Source organism: Sorex araneus, chromosome 1 (assembly GCF_027595985.1).
Source record: "Sorex araneus isolate mSorAra2 chromosome 1, mSorAra2.pri, whole genome shotgun sequence".
NCBI lineage: Eukaryota > Metazoa > Chordata > Mammalia > Eulipotyphla > Soricidae > Sorex > Sorex araneus.
Window position 1 is genome coordinate 231,040,227 of NC_073302.1, and position 14,394 is coordinate 231,054,620.

Genomic DNA, 14,394 nt, shown 5'->3' on the forward strand with positions numbered 1-14,394 from the left:
GATTCCCAGCATCCCATATGGTCCCCTGAGCACTGCCAGGAGTAACTCCTGAGTGCAAAGCCAGGAGTAACCCCTGTGCATTGCCGGGTGTGACCCAAAAACAAATAAAAAAAAAAAGTGAGAAAACAACCAGTGATGGCATGGTTGCTGTGAAAAAGGAACCTCACACATTGTTGACGGGTGTTATCCGGTTAAGTCTTTATGGAAACATCTCCAAAATAGTAAGAATCGATTTTTAATATCACTTGGTGATTCCACCTGTTGGTTTTTACCCCAAGAATGCAAAACTTTTGTTCAACAAGCTGTTTACACTCCTATGTTCATTGCAACACCATTCACATTAACCAAGATCAGGAAACAAGTGCACAGCAACAGATGAGAGAATGAAGAAATTGTGGTATACACATACACACACATAATGGAATGCTACTGAACTAAAAGAAAAGATGAAACTGAGACATATCATGCTGAGTGAAGTGAGAGGAGAAAGGAAAAAGTACTTCTTATAAGTACTTCTTATATGCAAAGTAATAAAAAAAAAAACAGAAACAGACAAAAGAATAACTGATAAAAAGTCCAAAGCTCTGCGTATAGAACTGAGTCTGCTAAAGATGGGGCTGTGAGTGAGATAGGACCTACTTTGAATGGTGGAGTGATGTTGACACACTGCTGATAGCTATAAAATTAAGTGACTAATGTTTAAACACGTTTAAAATGTTCAATGTTTAAACATTTGTCTAAACACGATTGTAAGCCATGGTGTCTAATTTTTTTTGGTTTTGTTTTGGGGCTACACTCTACAATGCTCAGCGCTTACTCCTGGCTGTGCACTCAGGAATCTCTCCTAGCAGGCTTGGAGGACCAAATGAGGTGTGGGAGATCACACCCGAGTCAGCCACATTAAAGTCAAGCACCTTATCAGTATTACTTCCCAGCCCGTGGTGTCTAAATTTATAAAAGAATGTTTGAAAGAAATTATTAGGAAAGAAATTTTTTTTTGTGGATATTTTACTTTAAGAGGAAAATGGGCACTGGTGGAGAGGATCAGCACTCGACCACTGTATGACTGAAACACAGTATGAAAGACTGTAAGTCTGTAACTGTACCTCACAGTGATTCACTAATGAAAAATAGCACTGTAGCACTGTCATCCCGTTGTTCATCAATTTGCTTGAGCAGGCACCAGTAATGTCTCCATTGTGAGACTTGTTATTACTGTTTTTGGCATATCGAATACGCCACAGGTAGCTTGCCAGGCTCTGTCATGTGGGCGGGATACTCTCGGTAGCTTGTCAGGCTCTCCGAGAGGGACGGAGGAATCAAAAATAAAAATAAAATAAATAAATTGAATTTAAAAAAGAGGTTAACCCATTTACTGTTCTCAATTCAATGACATCTAGAGCAATTATATCCAAATATAGACAGTCTCCCCACACATACCCCACCACCAACACCACCAAACTTCTTCCAGCTTAATTTACTACAGATCAACTCTTGTTATAGAAAACCCAAGACTTTCATGTCAAAAACAAATGTCTTTTTTGGATTAAAATTGATTTTGTATTTGCTTTCGATCCTGAAGAGGATCACTTTAGCAGTTTTAATGGGTAGGATTACATTCAATCTCTAGTTTCTGTCACTGCTAAGAAAAAGGCTACATCTACAATAGGCATATATTTAAGCCTAAATTTTTGTATAGAAAATTGAGCTAAATGTTAAATTAGGTAACATCTAATATTTATATGTAATAAAAATGTCCCTGAAAACAAAAAAAAATTATTTTGAAAAAGAATTTACTGATGCAGGGGCTGGAGTGATAGCACAGCGGGTAGGGCGTTTGCCTTGCACGCGGCCGACCCGGGTTCGAATCCTAGCATCCCATATGGTCCCCCCGAGCACCGCCAGGAGTAATTCCTGAGTTCATTAGCCAGGAGTGACCCCTGTGCATCGCCGGGTGTGACCCAAAAAGAAAAAAAAGAAAAAAAAAGAATTTACTGATGCAAAAATCTATTTATTGCCTCTTACTAAAAACGAAAAATCTTAAAATTTTATTTAAATTACATGGAAGTCATGTACAATGTACAAATTATGTTTAGGTATAAGTACATTAAAATAACTGATTTGCAGTCATTCGATATGCATTTTGCAAACATTACATATTTTCCAGTAAATAAAATATAACTAATTTCGTATTAATGGATTTTACTTGTGATTAGAAGACAAGATCACTGATTTTTATAAAAGTAGATTTACAGGATACTTTTTTTCCTTTAGTTTCTTTCTGAATGAATATGTAAAAAGTCTAAATTAAAAGTGGACAAAGCACTGACTGGCCTAAATGTCATTTTTGTATTAACTGTAGTTGCTGGTAGGCCAGACAGGAGAATGTTTACTTCCATGTCATTTATGGCACCTAAAAACTTGTGCAAGATCTATAACTATGTGATTGATGCCACATTTCACACAGTGAATGTAGTAAAAAAAAAATCAATAATAAAACAAGCTTGGGTCATCCAGTTTTACTATTACTATTTAAAAACTAATTTTGAAATGAAAGTAAGCATTCCATGTATAGAGAGAATCTCTCCATTTGCTTTATATGTTGGAATTCTATCAGTCAGGTGAAATGTAAATGTATACTTCTTCCTATTGCAATTTAAAAATGTGCCAATAATTTAAAATGAAAAAACCATATATATGCAAAAATAAAGGATAAATAGGAGAAATAAGAAAAAAATGGTTAACATAAACATTAGGAACTGCTTTTAAATTTTAAAATAACTATCAGGTGATAGAAAATTCAAAATGGGATTCTTTACATCTGTAACTATGAGTTAAAATCAGGGAAGCTAACTATGACACCTTAAATTGCCACTATTGTCAATCCAGACATTATATAAAGCAAATAAAAAAAAATGTTAGAGAATGAGGAAGCTCAAACATATAACAAACATACAACACCATTCTAGTTTTTGGCTATAATATTTCAGATGTCTGGAATAAAAAATTCATTTGATAATGGCCAAACTTAAAAAGTATTTACAATATTTGACCAAGTGGATTAGACAAATATACTTAAACAACCATGTCCCTGGCCTATTACTCACTAATACTTTATACGATTTATTACATATAAAATATGATGTACACTATAAAAATGGACTGAAGCGATAGCACAGTGGGTAGGGCATTTGCCTTGCACGCAGCTGACCTGGGTTCAAATTCCTCCGTCCTTGGAGAGCTCTGAAAGCTACTGAGAATATCCCGCCCGCATGGCAGAGCCTGATAAGCTTCCCATGGCGTATTCAATATGACAAAAACAGTAACAAGTCTCACAATGGAGACCTGACTGGTGCCTGCTCAAGCAAATTGATGAACAATGGGATGACAGTGCTACAGTGCTACTATATAAATGCTTTAAAATTATGTAATATAATTATATTTTTTATAATTACATGAATGCTTTATAATCATATAAATTCTATGTAACTTCACTAAGATAGCAATTGTCTAAAAGAACTATGATAAAAAGCTAGCATAGCTTAATTGGTCAAGTTTAGTAGAATTAGCAGAAGGCTATTCTGTCCTCCAATAAAGTTTGTTTAAAATTACATTTATGGGACGGAGTGATAGCACAGAGGGTGAGGCATTTGCCCTGCACATGGCTGACCCGGGTTTGATTCCCAGTATCCCATATGGTCCCCTGAGCACCGCCAGGAGTAATTTCTGAGTGTAGAGCCAGGAGTAACCTCTGTGCATCACCGGGTGTGACCCAAAAAGCAAATAAATAAAATAAATTAAAAAATAAACAAATAAATAAATAAATAAATAAATAAATAAATAAATAAATAAAATTACATTTATAACAGGACATCAGAATGCAACTTTCTCTAGTAAACTGATCTGGCTTAGTTAGACAAACAGCAAAAACTCAAGAATTTTTTTCACAAAGAATGAGTCAGTCTTCGAAAACTTTTGACATTTCTAAAAGAATTTTTAGAACTTCTCAGCTGCATAATAAAAGTCTTTAACATGCTTTAACACACTAGAATACTTTATCTTAACAAACTGGGCTTTATGGAATGTAAACTTGACATCAGTACAATAGACCAGTGGTCAGGCCTTGCATGAAGCTGATCCAGATTCAAACCCAATAAGCCTCGCCAGGAATGCTACTGACCATGGAGCTAGGAATAAACTCTGAGTACCACTTGGTTATGGCCCCAACCCAAAATTAATGAAAATAAGTAAAATAAAGAATGTAAACTTAAAGGTATATCTTTCATTATTTATTAACAGGGTAAAGAAAAATTGCATACTGGAAAATCACTGAGATAAAAAGATAATGAATTACAAAGATAAGATTTTATGTCTTATATATTGTTTTGATTTCTTCTCTGAAGCAAAAAATAATTATTTAAAACTTAGGAAACAGAATCTTTAGTTAGCTTGTAATCAAAGTAACTAAACTTTGTTAACAAAACTTCACACATGTGAAGCACATCTTCTCAAGATTCAACATCTAGGATACATTCTTTCTGGAATAATTTAAAACACAAAAACAAGTAGTTCAGACCAACATTCCTTTTAGTTTTTACCAGGATTATTTCTTATCAATTTCTATTTACCTGTTTTTTCAGTATAAAGATCAAATAAGTAAATTTATTTCAGAGTTCCCTAGGAAAAATGAAAGAAACATAGAAAATGTTCAAAAATCACTAATACTATTAGATATTAAGTCTTGAAGATATCAGAGAAAAGCAACTGTATCCATAAATGTGATATATTCATATACATATATACATTATTATATTTTAAATCAGTCAGATGAAGAAGTCATGACGTATGAATGCTAATTTTATTTCTTGATATTATTATTTTCCCTGCTTTTGTCTGGCAAATTTTTTAAAGCAAATAACTTTAGTCTTCTCTGTATTGTTTGCCGTCATTTAAAATTTTCTTGAGAATTGTAACTCTATTTTGTCTCTAGCCCAGGTATATAAACTGTAGCACTGCAGCACTGTCCTCCCATTGTTCATCGATTTGCTCGAGCGGGCACCAGTAACAGCTCCATTGTAAGACTTGTTGTTACTGTTTTGGGCATAGCGAATACGCTACCGGTAGCTTGCCAGACTCTGCCGTGTGGGCGGGATACTCTCGGTAGCTTGCCAGGCTCTCCAAGAGGAATGGTGGAAACGAACACGGGTCGGCCGCGTGCAAGGCAAATACCCTACCTGCTCTGCTATTAACCTCAATGACAGAATTTTCCAATGTAGAGAAACTGATCAATGGTAGCAATTCATAACATAATAATACAAATGTGTCTACTACATTGCTCAACAAGGTTTTAAGTTATTATTGTGCTTTCCTTCAAATTAGTCTTGGGCTTTGCTTTAGACTGTTGGCATCTGCTCAAACTGTAATCAACTTTCAAGTAGACATCTATCAAATTTGTTGATCACCTAAGGTAAACATTAAGCCTAGACTCAGTATCATTACTATAAACATATTTTTCAATGTCACTTTCTACGGAAGCCATGTTTGTGAATCAAGTATATCAATTTATATCGTGGAGCAGATGTTTATAATGCCTAAAACTTAATAAAAAGAATATAGTGGAACAACATTTTTTATTACAAGTACTGATTCTGTTATTAAAATAATTTTAGACAAAAATGAAACATTTGAAGTCAATATTTTCTAGAACTCAACTATATTTAAAAATATTTTATTTAAGAACAGCCAAATGTGTTAACAGAATTTCTTTCTTAACTGCTATATTTTGGCTAGACAAAAAAATTACCCAAGAAATTCATGAGAAAAATAAGTAGTAAATCTGAATTCTCTGTTTATAGAATCAAATTTTTTAAAAGTTGAAACTTAAAAAAAAGTTTGGTGAAGGAATCTACCACATTTTTGCAAATGAATTATCATATCATTAATGAAGACCACAGGCAGTAAAGAGCACTTTCTTCTCATGTGAGAAACAGGTAAGATTTTCAAAACCAGGATAAATATAAAATAATTTTTACTAAAACATTAAGTACTTTTGTTCTGCTTAATCATAATTAACCTTCACAATATTATTGATAAAGGATTTGCAGGCTAAGCCATCATCACTCTTTTCATCTACTACTACTTGTTTTAGGGTTCTGGGACATACCCAAGGGTGCTCAGGGCTTACTCATGGCTCTGAGCTCAGGAATCACCTGATGGGGTTGGGGGGGGGGGCATATATGGTGCAAGGGATTAAACCCATCTCAGCTGCTTGCAAGGCAAACACCATCCCCACTGTACCATCTCTCCAGCCCCTAGATATATTCCAATTAAAATGAAGTGTATGCATGGAGAAGCTAAAAAAATATACAATTTTTAGTCTACAAGTATGTATAGTCTTGAACTGGAATACTTTGATATCTCTTAAATCTTGAGTCTTCTACAACTCCATCAAATGGTACAAAAATACCTTTCTAAGCGTTTTTATAACATATCCTACTAATATACATTTAGAAAGCCTATATTATTATAATAGATTTTAAAATTGAACATTGGACAGAAAGACAGTATAAAGGCTGAGGTGCTTGCCTAGCATTTGGCAGCAGCAGCAACCCTGGTTCAAATCCTAGTACCATATATGGTCCCCCAATCATCATCAGGTGTGAACCCTAAGCACAAAGCCAAAAGTAGTGCTGGACAAAAACGAATTATTTTGGGCCAGAGAGACAGTAAAAGAAGTAAGTTGCAACTAACTCCAGGAAATTTCTTCCAGATATTGGATCATTAGTTGCTAAAATACAGAAATCAAAACCTCATATCTCTTCACAACAGGTCTGACTCTAGTGGGAAACTCCTAAAAATAATAGTGAGTTTTTTGCTGAAATATTGAATGTAACCAAAGTAAAGAGAAAGTAAAGTGAAATTTATCAGTTATGGGGGTGGGGGAAACGTGGGGGATGGGAGGTATACTGGGGGTTTTTTTGGGTGGTGGAATATGGGCACTGGTGAAGGGATGGTTGTTTCAGCATTGTATAACTGAGACTTAAGCCTGAAAGCATTGTAATTTTCCACATGGTGATTCAATAAAATAAAATAAAAAAAAATAAGTAAGTTGCTTGCCTTGCAAGTAGCTTGTCAGCTTCAAGGTCAAATCCCCAGCACAATGCGGTTAGTGGTCACTCCTAAGTACCACTGACCCCAACCCCCACATCCTTACACACACACACACACACACACACACACACACACACACACACGCACACACACACAAATTCAACATGTTCAGAGTAATCCACTATATCAAGACACAAACATAACTGAATTTCTGTGCGGTGTCAAACCCACTTTAAGAATTTAGAAAACATTTAAAAATGTTAATGTCACAATAAATAAGATACTGGGTTTTTGTAAACATTTTATATTTAAAAAATCTAGAAAATGAAAGAACAACTATAGACAAATTAAGTTATAGATTCTAGGGGTAGAATTTTTCTATTAGTATAACATGCATCAGTTCAATTTTTCTACTTAAAGACTATGTCTTATACAGTAAATTTCAATGGTAAAAACACATTAACAGGAACTTCATTTATTAGCTATAGTAATAATGTATCTTGTTTTAGAACTTCAATTTTTTTCTCCATGAGTCATCTAAATGCACAGGATTAACACCAAATCATAGTAGTGAAGGAGATATAATATTTAAGATGGGAAAATTGCATTTAAACAAATCTAAAAGACAAAAAGGTAATAAAATTCTATACCAATGGTGCATAATAATTACACAAAACAAAACAAACTCCCTCCCTTCCTCTCTTTATCACTGAGAATACATCTTCGGGCCCACAACTACCAAAACGTCACTGACAACTATTCCTAAAGGCTCATATCCTTTAACTAGCATAAAAAATATATATCATGTACATATGCAAATTAGCAGTCAGAGAGCAAGTACAGTGGCTAAGGCTCTTGCCCTGCAGATGACCAAACTGAGGTCAAACCCCAATACCCCAAAAGTCCATTCAGTACTGCCAGGAGTGATTCCTGGGCAGAGAGTCAGAAGTAAGCCCTGGGGACTTCCAGGTGTGCCCCCCAAATAACCCCCACAGAAGACACATAACCAAACAAAAATAACCAAATCAAATAAAAATTCAAAGCTCTGTCAAAGATTATCACTAAAATTAATCATTATGAAAGAAACCAAATTTGAGTTACTTTCAAGGAATCAACCAGAACATAAGGTCTGGTTCTGGTCCATGCAGTAATTAATACACTAAATATGTAGGTAATATTTAAGAGTATAGAAATGTCTTCATATCACTGCTTTTATGTTCAATAATTAAAGATATAGGTTATTGAAAAAAACTGCATGTCATTTGTTGCAAAGTTCTAAGAATGTTTTACAGAGAAAAGAAACTTCTGTTTACAAGTTAAATTTCTAAAAACGTTATCTACAATTACACTGTCCTTTATTTTTTAAAGTTCAAATTTTATTAAAGAATTTTTAATTCCTACAAATATACTATGCACGCAGAATTATTTCATTTATGCAGTGTTTACATTTTAAAGCTACTTTCTAATATTAGTATAAGAAAACAGATATAAATCTGTTTTAATATTTATTTTAAATGTTCTTATCAAGAAATCTTAAATTATACCATTAGTTTTTATTTTTGATATTAACATGGGAACTCTTCAAAAATGAGTCCCATTTAACAAATTAGACTACTTTTTTATTTTTGATACATTGAAATTCTATGTTGGTTGCTTTTATATTCCACTTATATATTTTTTTGCTCCTAATTTTTCTAAATTTTTACTTTGCACTAGTAATGATGATTTTTAAAAATTCCCCCAGAGATAAAGCAAGTTTTCAATTTTGTTTACCATTCTCATTGCTATAGTTCATCAGCATGCCACAAAAGACAGTCAAGAGCTTCTCATTGGCGGGATCTGTTCTACTGCACAGTGACCTTAAATGGTCAATTACAATCTGTGCACCACCTGCTTGGTCAACTGCACTTCTGCCCTCATCTGTAAAACAAAGAGTCAAATTAAAAAGAAAAGAAAAAAGAAACGTACCTTACAATTCCAAATACAAATATAACAGTATTAATCCATAGCTAGTGATTAAGTAGAAAATAAAACTAGACAGGGCACTAAATATTTCCTTTTGGATAAAATCAAACAAACAAAACAAATAACCATGGAAATGGGAGTGGGATGGGGGTAAGAAACAATTTTGAAAGATTGTTCAAAAAGATTATTCTCACTGGCATCATCTAGGACCTTAAAGAATTTCTCTGCTCCAGGAATTTATGTCAATGATGAAATTTCTCTTTCACCCTTTCACAAAAGACAATTATATATGTAAGAGACAGAAGATATTTTCTTGGGATTTCTTTGCTCAGTTTGGGAACCACCAAGTATACAATTTATCAGTGATTTTCAAGCCAATATATTAACAAAGAAACCTATTTGGCATGGTATTAACCTAGATCAGATGAATGTAATTTTAAGTAGTATTAGGATTAAGATATATTTACAGCATTTTCTAAAGGCCACAGTATGTTTCTTTTTCAAGTTTATGTTTCAGTTTTATACACATACACACGCACACATATATCTTATGTTACATAAAACAAATGTTATTAGCTCTCAGAACATATAAGTAGCTTTAGAATATCTTTTAACCTTGACCATAGACAAGAAATGAAATACTTTTCTAAAATTAGTGTCCTTATGTGATCTTTATAAAAAAAAATATACTCTAGAAAAGCATTGTAGACACGAAAATCAAGTAGGCATGAAATACACAAATTTTAGTTTGAATTTACTTGTTGGGCTGGAGAGAGTACAACGGGTAAGGTGCCTGCCTTGCATGTAGTCAATCCCGGTTCAATCCCAGGAACCACATCTGGTTCCCTAAACAGTTAGGAATAAACCTTGAGCACTGCTGGGTGGGGCCGCAAAACCAACAGCACAAATTTACTAGTAGCCACATTAAAACTAAAATAGGTAAACTAATCTGATTATAACTTTATTCCAACTAATATATATAAAATATATCAGTCCAGCATGCAATCAATACTAAAATTATTACTGAAAAATGGTACACCCTTTTTTTTTGTAGCAAATCTTGAAAAATCAGAGTGTAGTTTACACTTACATGTCAGAGCCTGCTCAATAACCAGATTTGGTAGTGGCTGTCACACTGAAAGTACAACTACATAAGTATGACAAAAGGATCAGTAGAACAAACAGCTCACCTAGGATCTATACCTAAGAAACTAGCAAAGGAACTATTTTCATCTTTCTAATGAAATACTATAAGAGGTCTAATATTTTAATCAATATAGGATTATATTAGATAATAACAGTATGAATTATACAAAATCTATGTAACAGGGCCTAGTAAAAATTAGCTTCAGAACATTGAAAATGCAAAGAAATTCTATCTTAAATGAAAACCAAATAATTTCTTCCACTTATTCCTAAGCCATGTTCAACTAGTTTTATTATAACAATAAGCCAAAGCAGAAAAGAATACTATGTTAATCAGTGATTAGAGAAAATTCATATATTGCTACTATAGTTGAGAACTATGAATGCTGATTATAGCTCTGGTACAAATCTAATTCTGAAAGCTTTATTTTCCAGTAACAAAAACAACTAAATGTAAACTGTAAATTTTTGGGTAATTACATGTGGACAATATGAAAGGAAACTGAACATTAGGAATACAAACCTAAAGGCATGTAAATAATTTTTTTCTAATTACTGAATAAATTTGGGTTTTCAAAAATTTATTATGCAAGGTTAGGATTTAGCAATTTCATCGCTTCTTGGCCTTTTGGCTAAGATCAAGTATCAGATTTAGCAACCTTAAATTAATTATATGTACCAGGAAACAAAGTCTTAGAAATAATATGGAGTACACTTACAATACAGGATTTACTACAAATGACTTCCCAGAAAAGACCTAAGATGGCCTCTATTCAACACTCAGCTATAAAATACCCACTAATTCAACAACCCAATTTGTTCAACAAACTTATTTATGCAATAAAAAAGAACACAACTTCAAACACAACACAATGTTTTTCTTCTCTTACTTTGCTTCTTTCTTTTTCTACTTTCTTTCTCTTTTCGTCCTATTCAGATTGTTTAAAAATCTTGACTCACACATTATTTTGAGAGCCTAAAGCAAAGCATACACTGAATCTCTCTACTGGAAGTTAAATTAATACTAGAGAAGAAAGAACAGTAGATAACTGAGCAGAAAGAAATATTAATGACCATTACAGAAATGTTTCTGCAGTTAATTTTCCTCTTCTATTTTGACAAATCAGCTAGGCAAGTAACAGAGCTTAACAAAAACATTTTAAAGAATTATGAGCATGCAAAGCAATAACTTATAATCTTGTGCTCTTTTGTTTTACCAAAACTAATAACACAGTACATCTGAATCATCTTACAAATTATTCAAAGTATATTATCAGACCACATGTTACTGCAAATATCAATGCAAATTGTTTTATATGGTAAAGATAGTTCTATATAGCTTTATGTTATGACATTAAGATGAGTATTGTTATTGTTCTCTTAAAAAGTTTCTTATATAAATTTTTATATCCCTTAATGTTCACAATTGAAAATCTTCCAATAAGTAATGTCTAACTTGCAAAGCATTTTCAACTGTCAACTCTAGAAATGTAATCTAAATTTACCACCATTATGAAACATCCAAATACTGGAGAAAGTATAGTATATGAGCCCTTTAAGCCCTGTTATACTCTTTTAACAATGGATGTCAAATAAAGTAATTTCTAGCAAAATTACAATCTTCACACTAGGGAAAATTAGGGATTGAAATCAAAAGGGTACCATACTTTCTTTATAATTCTGGAAGAATGGTCTGGTAATTACGTTTCAGAAATAAGAAAGAAAAGTTTATTAAACTGGTATTCTACTATCTGGCACAGGGACGTCAAAAGATGTCAAAATGAACGGCTTGAGGCTCTTCGTGTTCCTGGAGCAAGCAGACGATTGGGCTACACTAGCATGCCACAGGGACGAATGGAGACATTACTGGTGCCTGCTTGAACAAACTGATGAACAACGAAATGACAAGTGATACAACTGATTATCCGGCACAAGGTATAAACTGCACTGCACTGTAGCACTGTCATCCCATTGTGAGACGTGTTATTGTTTTTGGCATACCGAATATGCCATGACTAGCTTGCCAGGCTCTACCACGCAGGCGGGATACTCTCGGTAGCTTGCAGAGCTCTCCGAGAGGGATGGAGGAATCGAACCCGGGTTAGCCTCGTGCAAGGCAAACGCCCTACGTGCTGTGCTATTGCTCAGTCCATATGGTCGCTGTCACTGTCATCCCATTGCTCATCAATTTGCTCAAGCGGGCACCATGTCTCCACTGTGAGACTTGTTATTGGTTTTTTTTTTGGCATACCGAATACGCCACGGGTAGCATGGCAGGCTCTACTGTGCGGGCGAGATAGTCTTGGTAGCTTGCCGGGCTCTCTGAGAGGGGCAGAGGAATCAAACCAGGGTCGGTGGCACGCAAGGTGAACGCCCTACCCACTGTGCTATCGCTCGATCCATATGGTAGGTACTAAATATTTACTAGGAAAAAAAAATGAAGCCTTTTGGCGGATTTTCATAAAATGCTACTTCCCTTGATGATGCTGAGAGGTGAATAAGTGGAAGAGAGGAGTAGAAGGTAGAGGGTAGAATGAGAGCTAGAGGGAGGGAGAGAGCTAGAGAAGAATGTGAATGAAAATGATTTACCCATATATATATATATGTGTGTGTGTGTATACACACACACACACACACACACATACATACATACAAAGCACACAAAGCTCAACCTTTAACAACATGTATGTGAACTCTATAGAAGGGCTTAATGACCCCTGGGTAAAATACAACAATCTCCACACTCTTTGCTCTAAGGATACTTTTTGTAGCATTTTCAGCAGTTTTTCATAATAAACAATACAAAATATATTATTTTGGTTCTGCTTTGGGGCAGGGATTGGGGTTCAGAATGGAAACATCTCAAATATGGTGATGGGAAGGTGTAATGCTGGTGGGATCGGTATTTGAATGTTAAATGTAATGAAACACAGTGAACTATTTTATAAAATAAAATATATATATATAAAAAAGAAAATGATTTACCAATTTCCCTTTGTTTTAACTGTCAAATTATGATTTTTGGTTTGCTTGCTTTATGGACTGTTTTAAAACTGGAATCATGTTGGGGGTGGAACAACAGAAAGAGGGTTAGGGCACTTGACTTGCACATGGCTAACCCAGGTTAGATCCTTGGCACCCCTCCCGAGCCCTGCCAGGAGCAATCCCTGGGCACAGAGTCAGGAGTAAGCCCTGAGCACTGCTCACTGTGGTCCAAAAACACAACACAAAACAAAAAATGAAATCATATTGTAGTTGTGGTTGTGTATCAACCTTTGTACGGTTAATGTAACGTTATGGAATTTAGCCACTTTAAAATGTATGTATCCTTACCGCAAAATATTTGTTTGATAATAGTCTGTTCCTAGTTTGGCCTATAATCTACACTGTGTAGATAGTCTTTTTTGGTTAATAGAAAGTGACATATCTACTTTCCTAGATAATGGCAGACTTCCAAAGCTAGTGCCCATACTCATTCAAGAGTGGCAGGAGGAGAGTACATGAGAGTGCCTGCTGCTTCACCATCTACCACCACTTGGGTACTGTTTATTTTCCAAAGTTTAGGATGGAGAAATAGCACAGCGGGGAGGGCCTTTGCCTTGCACGTGGCCAACCCGGGTTTGATTCCTCCTTCCCTCTCAGACAGCACAGCAAGCTACCGAGAGTATCTTGCCCACATGGCAGAGCCTGGCAAGCTACCTGTGGCGTATTCGATATGCCAAAAACAGTAACAACAAGTCTCACAATGGAGATGTTACTGGTGCCCGCTTGAGCACATTGATGAGCAACAGGATGATAGAGCTATAGTGCTAGGTAATCTAATGAAGAAGATGAACCTTCTCCATAATGCACAGAAGCAGGTTTTTGAGAGTTCACTGTATACAATCAATAAGGCAGTTAACTGTTTACGTACATGAAAAGAAAAAAAGCAACTTAAGGAAGGAATGAAGAGAAAGGTAAGTAGACTGTTACATATATAATAGAATTTAAAAGAAAAAAGTATAAAAAGTCAAGTGGTTACTGAAACTAGTATAAGGCTGATGTAAGGACTCAGATTGATAGGCTGAATTCTGGAATGTTTAAATATTCTTTATTTAAATTATTTAAGTGTAAGAAAGCCTTCTAAAAACACCAGCAACAACATTGTCTCTATCATTTTATATCATTACTGGT

The 14,394-nt window shown here is 34.6% G+C and overlaps 1 protein-coding gene across 3 annotated transcripts in view; it reads right to left on the reverse strand.

The window, feature by feature from the left end:
• The window catches only part of RAP1GDS1 (Rap1 GTPase-GDP dissociation stimulator 1), a 228,224-nt gene that overhangs the window by 85,420 nt on the left and 128,410 nt on the right, over positions 1 to 14,394 (reverse strand). For 2 of the 3 annotated variants that reach the window (XM_055131090.1, XM_055131083.1), the window contains exon 5: positions 8,884 to 9,030. The exons of the other annotated variant lie outside the window; for it this stretch is intronic. In XM_055131090.1, coding sequence (XP_054987065.1) covers positions 8,884 to 9,030 — 147 coding nt within the window. The remainder of the gene's footprint in view (positions 1 to 8,883; positions 9,031 to 14,394) is intronic. 3 annotated transcript variants of the gene reach the window in all.